At 43.7% G+C, this 19806-nt stretch overlaps 1 protein-coding gene across 13 annotated transcripts in view; it reads left to right on the top strand.

Annotated features, from left to right (window-relative positions):
• Nucleotides 1–19806, top strand: part of ARAP1 (ArfGAP with RhoGAP domain, ankyrin repeat and PH domain 1) — an 800765-nt gene that overhangs the window by 504106 nt on the left and 276853 nt on the right. For 11 of the 13 annotated variants that reach the window (XM_078658604.1, XM_078658609.1, XM_078658605.1 and 8 more), the window contains one exon: nucleotides 496–564. The exons of the other annotated variants lie outside the window; for them this stretch is intronic. In XM_078658604.1, the coding sequence (XP_078514730.1) occupies nucleotides 496–564 (69 nt within the window). The remainder of the gene's footprint in view (nucleotides 1–495; nucleotides 565–19806) is intronic. 13 annotated transcript variants of the gene reach the window in all.

The following is a 19806-nucleotide window of genomic DNA, read 5'->3' as shown; positions in this document are numbered from 1 at the left end:
CTGCAAAGCCACATTTCACCAGACCAGGTGTAAAAGGGGCGCTGAAGTAATGTGCTGTGCCAAAGGTAAGGGGGCATTTCCATAAAAAGCAGAGTATTCCCAAAAATTTAAACAGTTTAAACGTCAGCGATAGACCTTTTAAAACTTCTGCTGCAAGAGTAGGTTCTTTATTTTTAGAAATCAAGAATAGAAACTGGAACTGACTAGTTATTTTGTTTTCTAATACTCCCTCTGTAAAAACACAGGAGTGATCAAATGTTGTGGGCAGACAATAGCAAAGCAGGAGAATCGATTTTCCAGTGTTTCAACAGAAGGGGTGATTGGCAAAGCCTGGCACTCCTTACTTGGCATCAATGTCTTTGTGTCATTGTAGACCTTTTTCAGTAATAGCCTTCGATTTCTGCCTGTTTTGAGTCTCCTGGTGATGATATGTCTGGTTAAAGGTGCATGTCTTAACGCCTGACCCTCATCTCTCTCCTCTCTTTGTTCCTTTAGTTCCCAGAATGGTTCTCTGTCTGAGGAGGCGATTGGAGCTCCGGCTAGCCGATACACATCCCTAATGAGGTGCTGGCACTCGCTTGATAGACATGTTCAGAGATGTGTGTAGCGAAGTACTGACGTTACTATGGTTTTGCAGCACTAACCAGTTACTAGGAAATGCCTTTTTGTTTCCAGTTTCTTCTGCTTATGCTAAAGTTATCCTTTCCTATGCAGTCAAATCGAGGGTCATTCTCGACCACAGAGGGCATTTGTTGCCCCTCTCTCGAGCCCTGTCACTATGTGGTTTTAGTCGATTTTCCTGATTTGCAAAGAGCTGTAACTCACATAACAATTGTCCCTCTCTGTGGCTTCTCTTTCAGATAAACTTTGGAAAGGTCCTACAAGTTCATTTCCACTTCAATAGCACAAATCCTGTATATCTAGACACACCTGTCTACCATTCCTGAGCTCCAACCTTTCTACACATATAACTTGCTCAAACATTTGAGCCTCCGCCCCGGTAACTGAGCCGGGCATAGCCCACCTCTGCAGGTGCTCTTTCAAGTATCCTTGCCTTCTTCTCAAGCTTCCTACTATTCTGGGGCCTGTCTGGTCAATAGTCCTTTACTTCAAGCCTTGTGGCACCTCAACTCAAAAGCATTGCGGTTCCCAGCGTCTGGTACCAGCGCATCACCCATCGTCTATGCCTTGCATAGATTTTGTGGTAGGCAGACATTTAGAAGGTCTTAGAAGAATTAATGCTGAACTCAGTCATCTACTTCTGTCCTGCTATGAGCATGAGCAAGAGCCTGGATTCCTCTTGTATGATCTTCGTGAAGTTCCTGTTTGTATGATCTTCGTCAAGTATCCCAAAAATTCCTAATAGGGTGTGTAGAAGACAAAAGGAAGGGATTTATCCTTTTGTAAAAAAACCCTCACTCACCAACCTAGTGGTGACATGCTTCATCATCGGGGTCCACCCTGGTGACCTAACGTCACCAGGGTGTGCTACAACACCTGAATTACAGTGGAGCAGGTTGTGGGTGTAAAGTGCAAAAAAAGGTTGATTGTAGCGGGGCAGCGGTCTGGATGTAGGTAATGGCCTTAACCACCACGGCAAAACTAATATGTTTCTAACCGAGGTGACACCACCCCCTGCCCTCCGATGCTAAAAGACACTACAATAGGAGTCTTTTTTCTTTTACTCACCACGCTCACCCAGTGTGGTTAGAGCTTTCACCATTAGCGATTTTTTGCTTACATGGTCACAAGGAGTTAGGATTGGGTGCGCCTTATAGGGGGCGCAGACCGTCCACCTTCCTTGTTCTTGGTCCTGACGAAAACCTGGCACATTCCTTTAAGGTTGAAACATGTAGACCAGATCACATACATAGATACTTTGGGTCATAATTTACCCTTACAGTACCTCATCACTTTTTTTTTAACATTGTCCAGTTGCTTGTAAATAAAACGTATCTTCCCACTAAGTTAAACCAGGACAATTTTTAACACCCTTTTTTTGCACTTTACACCCACAACCTGCTCCACTGTAATTCAGGTGTTGTAGCACACCCTGGTGACGTTAGGTCATCAGGGTGGACCCCGATGATGAAGCATGTCACCACTAGGTTGGTGAGTGAGGGTTTTTTTACAAAAGGATAAATCCCTTCCTTGTGTCTTGTACACACCCCATTAGGAATTTTTCGAATTCTCTATGGTGGTACTCCTCCATTTGTTTAATTAATTGATACTCAGGGGAACAGGAGTACTCTCCGTTCACTCAGTGTGAACACGATCCCTTGCTCTCTCTTTTGTTAGTTTACTTCGTAAAGTTTCACTTATCGGTCTCCGGGTGGTTAGTGATTTGACTACATTGCTTAATACCATTGGTCTTCTCATGCTTCTCAGACGTGTCCACCAAGTAGGCTTCCCACACTCTACTCTAGACTAGTTTCTATAGTTTTCAACATATCAAAATATATCCCTCACATTAACGATTCGTCAAACAGACAACCAGGTGTCTTTCTTAAACGAGTGAAAACGAGGCTACTTACAAACTGGTAGTAATAAGACCACCAGTTTGTCTTCATTTCCTCCGGTCGTGAGAAAACTATCAGCAGCTCGCTTCTCTGCTCTTCTTTATAAGTCTTTACGGTAACATTGATTCAAATAGTTATGTGTTGATTACAATGCATTCAATTTTTTTAAACGATATGGGATAATTTAATTTTTGCATAAAAGTACAACCATTGAAAATGGCCACAGAATTCAGCAGAAAGCTGAAATATTTTGGTAGTTGGCACACCAGAAGCATATCCAGTCCTTTGGAAAGCCCTCACTGTGTTTGAAGAAGAAGCTTGTGAAAAAGAAACAAATCTTGGTGATTTGCTTTGTAAATCTGGAAATGGCCACCACCACAGGGAGCTATTTTTCTCTTAGTATAAAAATGTAATCTACCTGGATCTTCTGCCTACCACGTGTATGCCTCCTTCATCAGGAAAGTGGCCCTGGCAGTATGCCCACTGCAGCTATGTGGGTGAGGCTACTTGAACCCTAGGAGTCTGTATCAGGCTTAAAAGAAGCGGGATCCCTTGAAAGTCAGGGGCATGTCCTGATAAGTAAAAGAGCAAATAATTTGGTAACATTAGGAGATAGTAATACAGGTTTTTTAAGCTTCTTTGAAAGGTTGAAAGCTCTTTCTGTCAGAGGTTTCAGACACCAAGGCTTCCTACTGCAGGTTTTTTTGTTCTCATTCCCCTGTGATATCTCTGTTGGTGACCTGAAGTAACTGCAGTGACGTGTTGGGCACTTCTTCTCTAAATGACATGAACTGAACATTAATGCGTTATGTTGTAAGCCCAGTTCTCAAAGGTTTATCTGTAAAGTTGAGCATGGCCCACTGTGTGGTGGTGTTTGCATCACTGTAGCTCTGCAAATGTATGTGAGAGCCCCCAGGTAAGGCCAGGCAGGTTTTCATGCACGGTGATTGAGAGAGTCAGAGGCCTTAACCTTCATCCAGAAAGCACAGCAACAGGGCCTTGGTATCTTCTGCCGTGTGGTTTGTGTGAAATTAGCAAAAGCAGAAGAACCGTGGGGGGGCCCTGCCATTCTATCACGATCACGAAGGTCAAACCACCTCCGACTTATGCGTATCCCCAGATTTGCAAAGGGCCGTCAGGGTGGCGGATCTTTCTCAGTTCTGACTGCAATCCTCTGGAACACCCTTCCAATCCAACTCTGCATGGCCAAGTCCAAACATTGTTTCAGGAAGGAATTAAAAACCTGGCTTTTGATCAAAATGAAATTAACTGTCCGCTCATGTTCCTAGTCTCTGCTTTGAGTGCCGGGACACTTCTTCTGAAGCATCCGAGTGCTGTACAAGTGACGTTGATTTTGGTATGCAGCAGGATCTTGAAATTCTTATTTGTTACACTTGACAGGAGCTGAAGAAAGTTCAGAATCTGACTCTGGTCAGAACTTCATTGGCTGTATGTTGGTTACCAATTCTTGCGATGCGGCTTCAATCTTTACAGAGTGTGTGGCGATATGTGTTTGATGGCAATCACTCTTTAGCCTTGGAGCATCATATTAGAAGTTGCGGGCAATTATTTTTGTGTCTTCCGCGAATAGTTTCCCCGAGACACATTTCCCTCCCTCTGCGGATCTCTGTGCTTCGTCTGCTACACTTGAGTGGGATTTGGAGAAGATTGCAATGAGTGTGTGTATCTCTATGTGTGTGCAAGTGCATTTGTGCGTGTATGGCCACTTTCGTTGCACTCTCACCCACAGGTGCACAAATAGTCACTCTTTCTATACCCTTGACCTGCAACTGTACTTATCTTTACCACAGGCTACATAAGATGGCTGACGGCTTATAGATTTGTTTGAGAATACGCTTAGTGTACTTGAGGATGTGAACAGTGTTGTTGAGGTCATGCCTAGGGAGAGTACCTTTGTAGGGCGTGGCAGAACATGGCGTAAGATATGCAGGAATTAGTTGGGTGTGGTTGTGGGTATTTGTGAGTATTGAACAACTAGCAACTGATCCTTCATTTTTGTGAAGACTGTGATCTTAATTTTGACCCCACATTGGGCTAATAATTACTGTTGCAATCCTCAGTCATTTGTTTCCCAAAGTACAACTTGGGTGCACAAAAATTGTGATTTTTATGAGTGTAAATCCATCCCCATTTGTGATCTTTTACATCTGTGAAGTTACTTAATCACACAGACGTCTCCTGAGAGCAAATCTGCTACCAGGGGTAGGGAGCAGGCATTCCCGGATGGGAATGTACTAGGGAGTTTGTGAATGTTTACATTTCCATACATTTGTGGGTGTTTACATTTGTTTGCCTGGCTTGTTTGCACCCTGGATATGGTCTCATATTTACTTCTGTCAAGAGTAGTGAAGGAAAGGAACAACCCAAAATTTACTTTTGTCAACAGTGGTAATGGGAAAAGAACATCTCCAAATTTGGTAGGGGTGTTGGGGTAGGTGCCGCCACTCCAGAAAACCTGTCATGACAGTCTAAAATAAAGTTTTAAAGTATATTTGCCTCTCAGTAAAACATTTGCATGTGTAATTATAGACCATGCACATTCACACATAAAATGCTTCGGTACATGACTAACCTTCAATACAATTTAAAAAATCCAGACCTACTCTTTGGAAACTGCAGCTGTTGCAACTTCACAGGAGTAGCACTGGAAAGGGCAGTAAATCCCAGAAAAGTTTGAGGTTTGTTCTAAATGTAGGCCTCAACCTGGGGGAGTAAATGTTCAGCTTTTGTAAGAATTGCACCCCATGAGTTGCACGAGGCTGGTCTGATAGTTGAGGCAGGCGCTGAAGGAGAAGGCTCTGTCGAGGAAGGTGCCACATGTTGGAAGTTGCCTTTTCCACCAGATGCCTGGACAAGCCATGTAGGGTAATTTTTAGGTTGAGCCTGGGCAGCGCATGCGCTGCTCTGCGAGGTATGCTGTATTCAGGTATGGACTTGAAGCTTCGCCCTTTTTCCACCCATCTTTTCAATTGGCTCATGTTACGGTCCTTTCTAAATGGTTGCTTTTGATTCATGAGTAGGTTTAGTAGTCCCTCCTTAGTACCGCCTTGTCTACATTTGTAACCTTCCATGAGCACTGGACCTTTTACGTGTGTTGTTACATGGTCTGTTTTTATCTACAGTCTGTGAGCACTGTTTTCTTTAATCCCGCAAGTGTGCCTGCTTTGCCTCCAGATGCCGCGCTACAGTTTCAGCATGGTGCCGCGTTTACATTTCTATTACGAGAAGCCGCCAACCTGCACCTTTTCATCTACGTTATTTTTTTATTAGACTATAGCTGCTGCGCCCCTTCAATTTTTTGGGGGCCAGCGTAACACGCTTGCTTCACATTGCCATCCTGCCCTTGGGCGCTGCGCAAAACTTTCATCATTAACAACAACACGGGTGTCACTCTTAATATTTTAGCAGGCACCCGCTTTTCTACTTGTATTGTTATCAATTACTATTCGTTAGCTTTTTTTTTTTTTACCGTTTGCAACGCTGCATGTAATCACAGCTGACCAGAAGACGAAGTAAACAATGCCGGCTGCATGGCCGTCCCTCTTATTTAAACAGAGCCGCTTATCAGCTTATATATTAACAACACAAGCGGCGTGCTTTAGGGTGCAGCATGGCGCCCGCTTTTCCACACTGCTGTCTGCTCCTCGTCACTGTTCCGCAAACCCCTCCCCCCCACCTCCTGGGCGCCGCACTAATCTTTATGCATTAACAACAAGACGGTCGCCACGCTTAAAATTTTAGCAGGCGCCCACCCGACCTGCTGACTTTGCCAATACGTGCTCCTCCGTTCCTACAGGTAATATCCCCTTCCCCACCACCTCTTTGCTCCATTTACTCCTCCCAGTGCTGTCTGTGCTTGGATGCTAATCTCAATGAAAAAACATTGTATTCTTCTCCTGAAAGCAGAGCCCAGTGTTCAGCAGCAGCGCGATCTCCTTACTCCCCTGCCCGTTCCCCACCCCCTCCCTCCACTCCTGCTTCCCGTCTTGCTGCACAAGACACCGTGTAGACATAACAAGCATTTGCAATGCAATAGGCCTCTCATTTGCGAGATTTGGAACTATTGGCATTGTAAATGACAGTCCCTTTTATTTATGTGCTTTGAAAACCTGCAAGCAACGACTATAAGTACAAAGTGTGCATACATAAAAGGCATTGTCGTTTACATAGCCAATATGTCAAAGTTCCGAAAATGCGAGACCTATTGCATTGCAAATGCTTGCCCTCTTCGTGAGCAGGTATCGCAGGAAAGTTAAGACTATGGACATCTTTCTTCTTTGGTGTGTTTGGTTCCTGTGCTGGCAGTGACAGCCTTCATGGACGTGAAGCGGGAACATCAGGAGTGCCCTTGTCAACAGATTGTGTCTTTCATTGAATCTAGGAAGGGTGGAAACCAGTTACATGTTACTTTTCGGAGACAGGACTGTAGAAATGACCATGAATTCACAGATAACCAAGTTTCTATGGATATATAACGTTCTCTCTATTGTGCCAGCTCAGAAACATTAAGCTGCTTTCTAGATCCGGTTATGTCACGTGTGAGTCAGACAGATGAAGTGTTAAAAAGCTACATCTACGCACGACTATTCCCTTCGTGGGATACCTGCAATTCATGCATGGCGTATGCATATTATGTGTAGTATGTGAAATGTATGTTGTTGAGTGATAATCGGAATTTTGCGTTGTTTTTATCCGTTTTTGACCAATATTTTGCATCAGTGTGATCTTGGGCACCTTCTCAGCACTTCTTTTTACTGTCCTCTCCGTCGTATTGAAAATATCCGTGATGTGTGTACTCTAAGCCTCTTTTACTTTATAGGCAGTCGTTATATGACATCCCCCAAGCTCAGATAAATGTCATTTCTGGTGAGGGAGATGGACAGAAATATTGATTAAATTACAAGACTTTGCAGAAACGTGTTGGAAGCGCCAGACAGTTGTCTCATCAATTCTTCACGATAAAAATGTGTGAGAACCAATCAAATCTGATAATTACCATGCGATAATACTACGCAGGTGTGTATGTGTGACAAGCGATTTTAACTCTGCGAACTACATGAAACTCATGGCTGGTTCTACGCAAAATTACGCCTGCGTAATAGATACTAAGCGCAGCCCTACAGTGGAGCTGCGCCGTCTCCTCCCACTTCATGACGGTATCAATGGCTCCCGGTGGTGAGCAGCACCCTTCAGGGTCTGATTTCATGGCTCCATCATCCTCGCCGTCCTTATGTACCTGTAAAGTGGCACGACTGTTGTGCTCGCTGTTTAGACTGCACACATTCCAGAGTCGGGCTAGAGGTTTGTGCATTAAGGACTCAGTGTTTGGACAAACATATTTATAGGATGGGAGTAAAACTGTGCCTTCTATTTCAAAGTGCTCGTGGTCTGATATGTGTCTCTTCTTTAGTTCTGTACGGTTTCCTACAGGAAGACCTGGCCATCTCTAGGTTAGCGGTACAAACAGCGTCACCTTGAATTTTCTAGGGTTCATTGTGACAGTTTCCATCGAGAAGTAGTTTCACTAACAATGAAAAACCAGTTGGACGGGATAGGAGCTCCTGGGAAATCCTGACATTCATCTTCTAAGAGTTTTCCAAGAGATTTTACAGTCCCATAGGAAACCATCTGTATGATGATTTTATGGGAACGTGAATGACCCAAAAGTTCCGCTGCGTTTAAACACTTTGAACAAAATATATAACATAACGGGTGTGATCAGCAAAACATACAAGATGATGGACGGAATGGTGCACAATGGCAAAACATTCACCCCCAGTCACAGATCTGGGTTAAATCCATCGTTATTTTGCTCACCAAGCCACCCCAGTTCAGACATGGCCATATGCAAATGAGTCTTGACCCTGTGCCTCATGGGAACAGTCCAGCCCGAACTGCTAAGCCATGTCTTTCCTGGAACGGAATCAAGCATCCTAGGACCGGTTTCTGGCTATCAGCCGTCTTCAGCCAGGATAGCTTGACTCCAGTGGGTATGATGCCTTTTTGAGAACATCCCGTGGCACCAGCCAGCAGACTGGTGGGAAGGAAGAGTCTGCCTTAGTTGGGACCTACTTTAGTCCTTCGTAATAAACATAACATGGCACAACATACTCCCTCATTACCTAATTCCAGTTAAGCATTAATTAGCATTAAATCACTGGCCCAACTAAATGCCTTGCATTCCGTATCACTGCATTGCTTTTACGTTCATTAAGTAGTCCTTTCCATTACCTCATCGTTGAATGCCTTGGCCTTGCTCACTTCCTTCGTTGCAGGCTCTGGGTTCCTTCGGCCTGGACCCCTTCCTTGCCCTAGCGCCACGCCGCCTTCTCCGCTACTCAGCGTGCGTTCCACTGGTATAAACCACTGCGCTGCCCAAGCTTTGCCTAACGCACATGCCTTGCTCACAGAGGTCTTTGCTCTCTCCCTGGGTGGGATTCTCCTGATAAAGCTAACATTTCATTCACATTTTTCTTGAGATGTTGTTGAAGGACCATGCGTGTTTGTCTAGTTGACCTAAATTTAGCAGATGACTCCCTGGTATTATGAACACCATGCTCCAGACCAGAATTTCCTTCTGCAAACCACTGCACTATCACACTTTTTTCAGTTGTTGGGAAACCTGGACTACAGCGTCCAGAATGCACTGGGTTGTGAAAATATATTTCTGGGCTGGAAATTAGTTTCTCTGGTGACGTCGACTTACCCTAGTAATCGCAGGTAGGCCCAGGTAACCCTGGATTTGCCCTCTTGCCTGGACTAATTTTCTTCAAATATTTACCTGTAACCTGTTTTACTTCACAATTTGGCATCCTGGCAAAAAAAGCATTAACAGCTCTCCTCCTTGGAGACGGGCTGCAGCACTCCGCTGGTACCATAGCCTTGGCCTCCGCGTGGCAATAGGGAGCACACTGAAATATTCAGCCCATGCGTAGTGTAACAAGGGCAACTACAAGTCCCAGAATGCAACCCCCTGTTGGCTACAAAGCTTGGACTGGCTGAAGGTGCCACACATGGGCTGTAGGCCCACTTGGCAGCTCTCCACTCAAATCGAAACCTTTGCCAGACAGGAAGGCGCGTCTTGTGTTGTCTTCGCCCTGGGGTTGCGCTTTTAGAAAAAATATTGTTTGGACTAGAGGTGAACGGAATGATTTATTTTCCCCCCAAGATTAAAAAAAATAATAAATATGTAGCTGCAGCTGGTGAGCCCTCCCAGACTTCTCTTCTCCCCTTCCTGCATTGCGCGCCGCGCGCACAGCAGCTGCTCCCCTTCACCTCCTCCCGGAGTGTATCCCTCCGCCTCCTCGAGGGACTCTCCCATCAGCTGCGACATCTGAGGCCGGGGCCGCTGGCGGGGCGCGTCTTCTGCTGGATCCCCTTCACCTCCTCCCGGAGTGTATCCCTCCGCCTCCTCCAGGGACTCTCCCATCAGCTGTGACATCTGAGGCCGGGGCCGCTGGCGGGGCGCGTCTTCTGCTGTCTCAGCAGTATCTGGATGGATGTGTTATCCTTCCCTCATGAAACCTTGGCTGTGGCGCGGGTTTCGCATCTGCTTCTGGTTCTCGGGGCCGTGAGTGACGGCCCCACGGGGAGCTTCATCGCGAGCGGACCGCACCTTCCACTTGAGAGGCTCAAAAACTTGGAAAGCCAAACTGATTCCCGCCCCCGCTGAATAACAACCTCATCTTTTTGTCAAGTGAAAACAGGCTCCTTTTGTGCGATCTCTGATCCTGCAAGTGAGAAACACGGTTTCTGCAGCTGATAATTGCAGAAAGCCAAATAGTAGGGCTACTTGACTTCGTTAAGGTTTTTTTTGCCATGTTGTACAGCAATGCGACTGCTGTGCAGCTAACTGAATTCTTTTTTTTTAAGTGTTTTTTTCTAAAGTGTTTTTTTCCCCCAACCATGCTGCACAGCAGCTGTGCTGTTGTACACCATGGCTTAAAGCATTGACCAATCCGATAGATCTCGCATAGATGAGACCTATTAGTTTTGCCAATGTTTGTTCCTTCAAGAGGCTGACAGGATGCTTCCCCCACACACATCTGTTTTCTGTGGTACTGTCTCAACCAGGCCTCCCATTCCCCCAACACCCATCTTTTTTTTAATCTGTAACACTGCCCAACAGACTGACTGCCCCCTACACACCTATTCTTCACATTATTGTGTTAACCAGACCCTCCCCCACACACACCTCTTATCTATAATATGGCTCAACCAGGTCTCGTCACACTCCTGTTATCTAACATGCTGTTTCAACTGTACCACTCCCCAACATACACGCACCTCTTATCTGCAATACTGTCTCAACCAAACACCCTCCACACCATCTTCATTACTGTCCAATCAAGGCCACCATTCATCGCCTTCACACCTGTTATGTGTAATGCTGTCTCAACCATATCTCCCGCCCCACCTATAGACACACACCTGCTACTGTCGAAACCAGACCCCCTCCACATTTACACACATCTACAATATTCCCACAACCAGACCCTCGCGCAACTCAAATAGACATTTAATCTGCATTACTGTCTCTGTCTGCTCCCTCCACACATATATGCAATACTGTCTCAATAAGGCCTCCCACCCGACACACACCTATTCTTTATAATACTGTCTCAACCAGACCCAGGGCTGGCTTTAAGGCGGTGCGACTGGTGCTTCTGCACCTGCTGCTGAGCTTGGAGTGCGCTATGTTTAAATGGATGTATGACGTTACAACGCATACTTTTACATCGCATGCCTTTACAACGCGGTATTTACAACGAATATCTTTACAACGCATAGTGCTTTGGGGCGCTGGATAGTGAATAGTTTAATTTACTATTCCAACTCCTGTCCCCGTGGACACTAGGGAAGGTGTTGGACAGTAAATTAAACTTATTCCCTATCCTAGAGCGCCCCCCAGCGCAATGCGTTGTAATGGTTTGCGTTGTAAAAGTTGCGTCGTAAAGGCACTGCGTGGTAAAAGTTGCGTTGTAAAGGATGTTTCCCGTTTAAATAGAACTTATGGGTTTAAAGCACCTGCTGCAGAGTTCTTTGTGTGTCCCTCAGGTTTCTGGCAAGGCAACAACAAAAATGTCAAGATCTCTCTGGTGAATAATGTTCCTGCTGGAGAGAGATTGGAGTTTTGTCTAATGCCAGTTTTGGCTAATTTATTTATTTATTCATTTATGCATATTTATATAGTGAACATTACACAAAGGTGCTAGAGTGCTTTAAGGGAGAGATATTTAATTGCATGGAGGTTACAGATGGTTTAAGATAAACAATACTGCTATAAGTAATTACACGGTTAAGATTACAACTAGATAAATCATTACACACAACAGAATGCACGAAAACCATAAGAGGTTTGACGTAGTATACAGAGTGTACAAAAGGTAAATATGTCCATAAAGGGTTGAGATAATATTCAGTATGTGCAGAAGGTAAATATGTTTGTTAAAAGTTTGAGATAATATACAGCCGTAAAACGGTTTCACTAGTATAAGGTCTGTTCCAAGAATTGAATAGTGTTTTAGCTAAAGTATCACTGGAGGAAAAGGGTTTTCTGGTCCTTCTTTGAAAGTAATCAGCAAGGTAGTTTTACCCAGTTTTGGGGCTAGTGAGCTCCAGACTCTGGGTTCTCTTTCTGCGAAGGATTGTGCATCAGTCGTTCTCTTTCAAAGGACGAGGGTTCAAGGAGCATTGCGTCAGTGTTTCGCAATAGTCTTGAGCCGCCTGATAATTTGAGTTTGTCGTCCAGATAACAGGGAGTAGATGTGCACAGGGCTTTATGGGTGATGTAGGCAGTCTTGTAGATAGCCCTTGCTTCAATTGGCAACCATCGGAGAGTGATCACCATGGGGGTAATGTGGTCATTTCTTTTGTCCCCATAGACGAATCACACTGCAGAGTGTAGAATCAATTTGAAGGGTGTTAGATGGGTTTTGAGAAGCCCAGTCAGCAGTGTGTTACAATAGTCTATTCTGGATAACACAGGCATATCAGAAAGTGATTTAAGATCTTGTTCTGAGATGGAACTGCGGATTTCCTACAGAAGACGTAGTTTATAGCAAGCGTTTTTGGCCATGGTGCTGATTTGGAAATGTAAGTTGAGTCGTTTGTTTAGGATGACCCCAGAGACTAGGCACTGTCAACAATTGTGGGCTTACTGTTGAGGATGTTGTGTGTGTCCATCCAGGATTGCAGCAGAAGTATTGATTTTGTAGTGGAGATGAGCAGAAATTCAGTTTTAGAAGGGTTCAGCTATAGGTTATGTGAGTTCATCCAGTTGTGAACAGAGTTTAGGGTGGTGGCTTCAGCAACATATTGTGAGGAGTCCTTTAGATACATCTGTGTGTTATCTGTGTACTGGTGATTGGAGATCCCTGATTTCTTAAGGAAGACTTATAGTGGCACAATGTAAAGACTGAATAGGGTTGGGGCAAGGAGAGACCCCTGGGGGACCTCTTGGCCCATTGTACTCAGTGAGAAGACATGGTCATCAATTTTTTCTCGCTGTGACCTGCACATGAGGAATGAGGCGAACCATTTCAGGGCCATGCCATCAATGCCCATTCGATGTTGAGGGTGTCTAGGAGCGTGTGGTGGTTGACCATGTCCAAGGCTGATAATAGGTTAAGAAGAATCAGGAGGCAAGGATTGTCTTTATCTAGAATTCGAAGAGCTACATCAACCACATCAAACAGACGGATGAATAATCGCACTACGTCACCTAAGGTCATGAGAAAAATTCCCGAGATCCAAACACAAATCAATATACTGTCGCAGGATCTTCTAAACACGTTGAAAGGGATAGAAAAACTACAGGATATCTCAGAAAACACCAACACGGAAGTAGAACACATCAAACAGATATTAAATTCATCAAAAGACAATAAAGAGAAAAGAATGATGCCATTGTCAAACAGACAAAACAGACCAGATAGGAATCAAAATTCTTTATCGGAAGTAGAGATCCTAGCACTACTCAGGGAGTACGAGCAAACGGACTCCACTAGGGTTCAGGTTATTAAAAGAGTACCGATAGACGCAAACAGAACATCCACGAGAAATGGAAGGAAACCAAATCTCAACAACCTACAACAAATCCAACTAAACACCGATATGTCAAACAGGATCACAGATAGACCGGAAAAATCATTAAAATGCCTATTGCTCAACTGCCGATCAGCAGCGAAACATGCTTCTAACATAGCCGATATCATTATCAATCAGGAAATAGACGTCACAATCCTTACCGAAACGTGGCTATCTGATTCCTCGTCCCCAGTCTTAGACCTGTTGGTGCCACCGCACTATAACATAATGAGACTTAATAGACAAAAAAAGACAGGAGGTGGTATTGCCTGTATCCACAGATCAAACTTAGAAATTGGCCAGTTTCAGTCAGACCCTCTCGAAACATGCGAATACCTAGGACTCCATATAAGATCAGAGAACAAACAGATTTGCAACCTACATGCCTTATATCACCCACCAGGAAATAACATGGACTTCATTAACCAACTAATGGAGATCATCACTGCCAACTCTAGCAAAGACATTAATAATATATTTCTAGGTGATTTTAATCTACACTGGAACGACAACAATGACAAACAGGTCAACGCATTTAAAGACTTTCTAACTGAGCTAGAATTATCACAAGCTTGTCTACAACCTACACACAAGAAAAGAGCAACATTAGACTGGATTATCTCAAAGAATAATGTCATCACAAACCTCTCAATAGAACCGTGCGATTGGTCAGATCACCACGCCATAACCTTCCTAATACCATCACGGGAGAAGTTAAAAACCACTCAATCTAGCAAAATGAAAAGATGGATACGAGATACCAGAGACTCGAATATGGATCTTCTAAGGGAAAGCTGTAAAAGAGACCTAATCTTACCTGACAACACGCAGAACGTGACAGATCTTACGAACCATTACACGACCACAATATCGCAAATAGTCGAATTCACCTTACCACTCAAATTAAAAAGAGTCACAGAAAAGATCAAAAACCCATGGTTCAATGGAATATTGAATGAAGATAGGCGAAAATTGAGACTTGCAGAAAGAAAATGGAGACAACACCCGTCGTCCCCTGAGCTGAAATCCCTCACAAAGATCAGGAAGGAATATAATAAAAACATCCCTCATTCTAAAAAGGAATATATCAGATCTGAACTGGACAACGCCAAAAATAGACCACAAACTATTCGAAATTATAAAACTACAGTCTAATAAGACGGCAAATCTGCCCAAGAAGTCTCTAAAACACAACCTAGTTGCGAAGAATTCTCAACCTTTTTCAATAACAAAGCCAACGAACCGGAAAAAGAATTTAGGATTGCGGCAGATAACCCTATCTACAAAATACCATCACCACATTCTGCACCGAACGAAGAGAGCAAAGCTACAAAAAACAAGGCACACTGGGACACTTTCAAATTACTAGACCAGGCTGAGGTTACTAAGACGCTAGCGGCCACTAAACCAAACAATCACTTTAACGACCCGCTACCATCAAAATGCCTGAAAGAAATAAGCCAGATTATGATTCCAATGTGGACTGAAATTATAAACGCCTCACTTTCCCAGGGGGTCCTCCCAAAATGCCTCAAGACAGGACAAGCAGTCCCGATCATCAAAAAACCCACAGCAGACCCGGCAGACCCAACTAACTATCGCCCAGTGACCAACATCCCTCTTCTTGCCAAATTAATAGAGAGATGTGTACAAAATCAGTTAAGCTGACACATCGATAACTTCTCTCTATTGGATGACTGCCAATCGGGATTCAGAACTGGACACAGCACGGAAATGGCAATCCTTCACATAGTCGATGATGCACTTCAAGCTATAGATCAAAACCAATCTTGTCTACTCATCCTCCTAGACCTGTCTTCAGCGTTTGACATGGTTAACCACGAAAAACGTCTAAACAGACTTGACGACAGGATGGGAATTTCCGGCACTGTATTGGATTGGTTCAAATCATTCCTACAGAACAGAACTCAGAGATTCCTAGTACACCAATCTCTTTCTCCTTCTTGTCCAAACACAATTGGAGTTCCCCAAGGATCGTCTCTATCTCCTTCACTGTTTAACTTATACATCGAACCACTTACAGAAATCCTGCGAGATTCTAAAATATCTTACCATATGTACGCGGACGATACGCAACTTTACATCAAGATTGCATCACTGGAAGACACAACCATTATGAATGAGGCCCTCAAAATGACTCTAAAATGGCTAACTAACAATCACCTCAAGCTAAATGCAAATAAAACTGAATTCTTACTCATCGCACCACAAAAGAATCAAACAGAAGTGAAAGAATGGTCAAAAATGATCACAGCACTAAACTGCACCCTGACTCTAGTTGAGTCTGCGAAGTCTCTCGGAATCACACTGGATGAACACCTCGATATGAAAACCCACATTAAAGTAATGGCAAAAAACGCACGCTTTCACCTGAACTACTTAAGAAAATTGAAGCCATTTTTATCGGAGAAGGACCTAAAACTAGCTGTGCAATCACTGGTTATCTCAAGAATTGAATATGGATGCACAACTCTAGCAGGCCTTCCAAAAATTTCCATAGCCCCCCTAAAAGCTTGCCTCAATGCAGCGGCAAGACTTATCACAGGAACGAGGAAATTTGACCACATCACCCCTCACCTGAAAGCGCTAAACTGGCTACCCTTTGAAGCTAGAATACAACTAAAAATGGCATGTATCGCCCACAAAGCGATTCATCACAACACACCCAGATATCTTGCCCAGAAAATAGAAATTTCAGGAGGAAACAGACCAGCCCGGAGTGCCAATTTGCTACTGCTGTGACCACCTATCTTCAGGAAGAAAAAACCTATGAGAGAGCGTTCTCGGGCGCAGCCCCTAGAATCTGGAACTCTCTGCCTGTGAACATCAGAAAAATTTCGAACACTGCATCATTTAAGAAGGAAGCTAAGACCTTCCTCATGAGCAAATTCCTCCCATAGGCAGGCAATTCGCCTTCTGTGACTTAGCTGTGAGGGTCTTAAGATAACAAAATGAGAAATATGAAGACTAGCGGAAGTCAAAAGACAAGCCAGAAGAGAACAGAAAACAATCAGCTACTACCTCAGAACAATACTATTCGTGTCTTGTAATTTAGTAGCGGTCTTTTCTTTATTATTATCTACCTACAGACTAGGTTGGAAATATTACCAACTATGGTTCGCAATCTCATTGCTTGTTATATACATTGCTGTTTTATCCTATGCCATTGATGTAAAGCGCTCTGATACCCATGGGTCTAGTTTGCGCTATAGAAAACTGTGTATAAATAAATAAATAAATAAATATAAATAACCACATCTAGTAGAGTGGTTTACGTACTGAAGGCCTGATTGAAACCAGATCGGAATTCGGCGAGGAGGTCATTGATTTTGATATGTTGGGTGAGTTGCTCTGCTACGCATCTTTCAATGCTCGGAAAGTAGCATGGGGGTAAGATGCCTGCTGCAAAGAATGTGTACCATGCAGATCACAGAACTGTATTTTAATACAGATAGCTCAGTGGGCTACTGCCTTTGTAACAGAGCCGTTTGTTACTTGCAGTTCTAAAGTTACAATCCTGATGTAGCACATTGACCTATGAACTGTTATCAAAGAGCTGCATGCAAACTGCTTCGTATAGGTTAGAACATTATGGTTTTTTCCCAGTCTTTCATCATCTTAATGTTGCTAAAAAGGGGTTTGTATAGGTGGAAATACATTCTTATTAGTAAAGCCAACCCTAATCACGGTGGTACTTTTTAAATCCTGAGTTTGTGCTTCTCCAGGCCAAACTCTCTTGAAATATACTGCCTACCAGTATGGATGATGTGACTCCTACACCTTATAATCCACTTTGTTTTACATAATATTTCTTGTACACTGATTTATGTGTGTGTGGTGTAAAGTGCCCTGACACCCTACATTGTTATGAGTGGCGCTATAAAACAAATAAAATGCATGTGAGAGAGGGACTATGGAGAGATGAAGGGCATCGTTGGAGCAGCTGTGACCCCTGACCCCTGACTTGCTCACTGCAATCCCTGGGACTGTCTTTGTGACCCTTGACCTCAGAGGTAGCCAAATCAGTGCCAAGAAGATAGGGAGGGCTTCACCCTCCTTGCTTACAGCTCATTCTTAAATACGCGAACAGTGAGTAATTGTATATTATTCACTATTCGTGCAATAAATGCCGGAACATCAAGTAAGTAAAACATTTTTAATGTATGTTGTATGTGTGCTTGTGGGTAAGTGCATGTTTTTGTGAGAGAGCGAGTGCGCGCGAGAGGGAGTGTTTATGTGCAAGCGGGTATGTATGTTAGCATTTGTATTTGAGTGAAAGTGGCAGTCAGTGATAAGATTAGCAATAAATGACATTAAATATTCACTGAGTATGAGTGAGTCAGGGTGAGTGAGACTAATGGAGTGAGGGAAAGAGTGAGTACAAGTCAGTGTGAGTGAATAGCTGTGAGTTAATCAGTGTAAGAATGAGTGACAATGAGTGAGTGCAAGAGAGTGACAATGAATGAGTGCAAGTGGGTGACATTGATTGAGTACGAATGATTAGGTAGAAATGTATGTGAGTTAGTGAACGTAAATTAGCATCAGTGAGAATGTGGAATGCTTGCGAGTCTGCTTTTTGGCCCTTGCAAAATACTGGTGTTGGCATACTGGGTTGCAATTATTAACAGACAGGGACCTGGATGCTAGAGATAATGCTACATTTTTTGGGACATCTATGGCACAAAGCTAGAGCAGGCATACTCGAGGTAATTCTTGGTATTGGACTCCCATGACACAATACTTGTGCTAGCACGCTGGAGGCGATTCTTGACATACAGGAAGTGGACAAACATAACAAAATGCTGACCCTATCATACTAGAGGTATATATTGACCTAATGGTCACATGGTTAACAAAAACTGCAAAATTTCAGAAATGTCATATTATATGTAATTGTTGGCATGAGGGCCCCCCCCCCCCCGTGGCAAAATGTTGGCCCTGGCACAATGGAGGTTATTTTTGACATATGGGGGAAACACATAGCAAATTTTGTTTTTATAAAAAAAGGGGGGGGGGGTGGTTCGCTCCTGCGGTGCATCGTATTTCATTGGCTGGGTGCACCATGAAAGGACTTATATGTTTAACAAGTGCCCTTTCATTGTCCATGACGTTTGAGCAGATTTATGTGAAAAATGTGCTTTAAAATGCACTAATTTACAAATCCTTTCAAATGTTTTCTATGGGGAGACCTCATTACCCCCGAACCCATTCTGGTCAAAAGGTGTGTGATGTCACTTCTGCTACCCCCGGCATTTTGGTGAATCGACGTCCATGCACACACCTCTTATTTACAGCCCCCTCCTTCCTTAGCTTTTTTCCTAACATATCTGTTTTTTAGATGAATTAAAGAATTTGGTGAATTGAATGATATCTCTTTCTACCTGTTCTCAGCATGATGTGACAAGCACTGGTTTAAAAATGGCGGCAGATGAAACTCGCCATCCCTAGAGACGTGTTGTTTTAGAGGAAAAACATGGTATGTTGGCTACATTTCATCGTTTGTTGTTTGCTTAAGATGCTTTCCTTGGGGCAGAGAAGGCAAAGAGATCAAGTGAACTTGTAGAGCAGAAGTGAGGTCTGGGCCATTTTTTGCATAATTTGTCAACACATAAACACTTGTAAAACCACTCAGGAGGAAGGCGGTCTTGGATGTTGACACTAGCACATGTTGGCAAGGTCCTGGAATCTGTTAATGGTGGAAGATGCAAGATTGGGAGCCAGACTTTCTAGGGTTGTCCAGTGATTGTCATGGGACACCCTCCCTCGCCCTACCCGGCTGGCCACTGGCTTCGTCTCCTTCTAGAGGAGTCACTTCCAAACTTTATTATCCCTGCTTGCTGTGCCCCTGTGTAAGAACAGAGCTCCCTAGGACCCATAGGCGTGATGGTGTCCTACTAACCTAGCCCCCTTGCTGTGCCGCCTCTCCAGATGTTCTTGCTCACTCTGTCCTGTCTGTACCTTAATATCTTTCTGTATGGAGTGCTGTTCTCAAAACTGCAAAATCTAATATCACCATGTAAAGCGCTCTGATATATTATATATATATATATATATATATATATATATATATATACACACATACAGAAGCAGTCCTAGTCCCGTCCAGTAATGGCGGAACCGAGTAGGTCCAGACCTCAGAAGCCTCACGTCCAGCAGT

Source organism: Lissotriton helveticus, chromosome 8 (genome assembly GCF_964261635.1).
Source record: "Lissotriton helveticus chromosome 8, aLisHel1.1, whole genome shotgun sequence".
Classification (NCBI taxonomy): Eukaryota; Metazoa; Chordata; class Amphibia; order Caudata; family Salamandridae; genus Lissotriton; species Lissotriton helveticus.
Note: the sequence above shows the minus strand (reverse complement) of the source record. Positions and strands in the feature narration are given on the sequence as shown.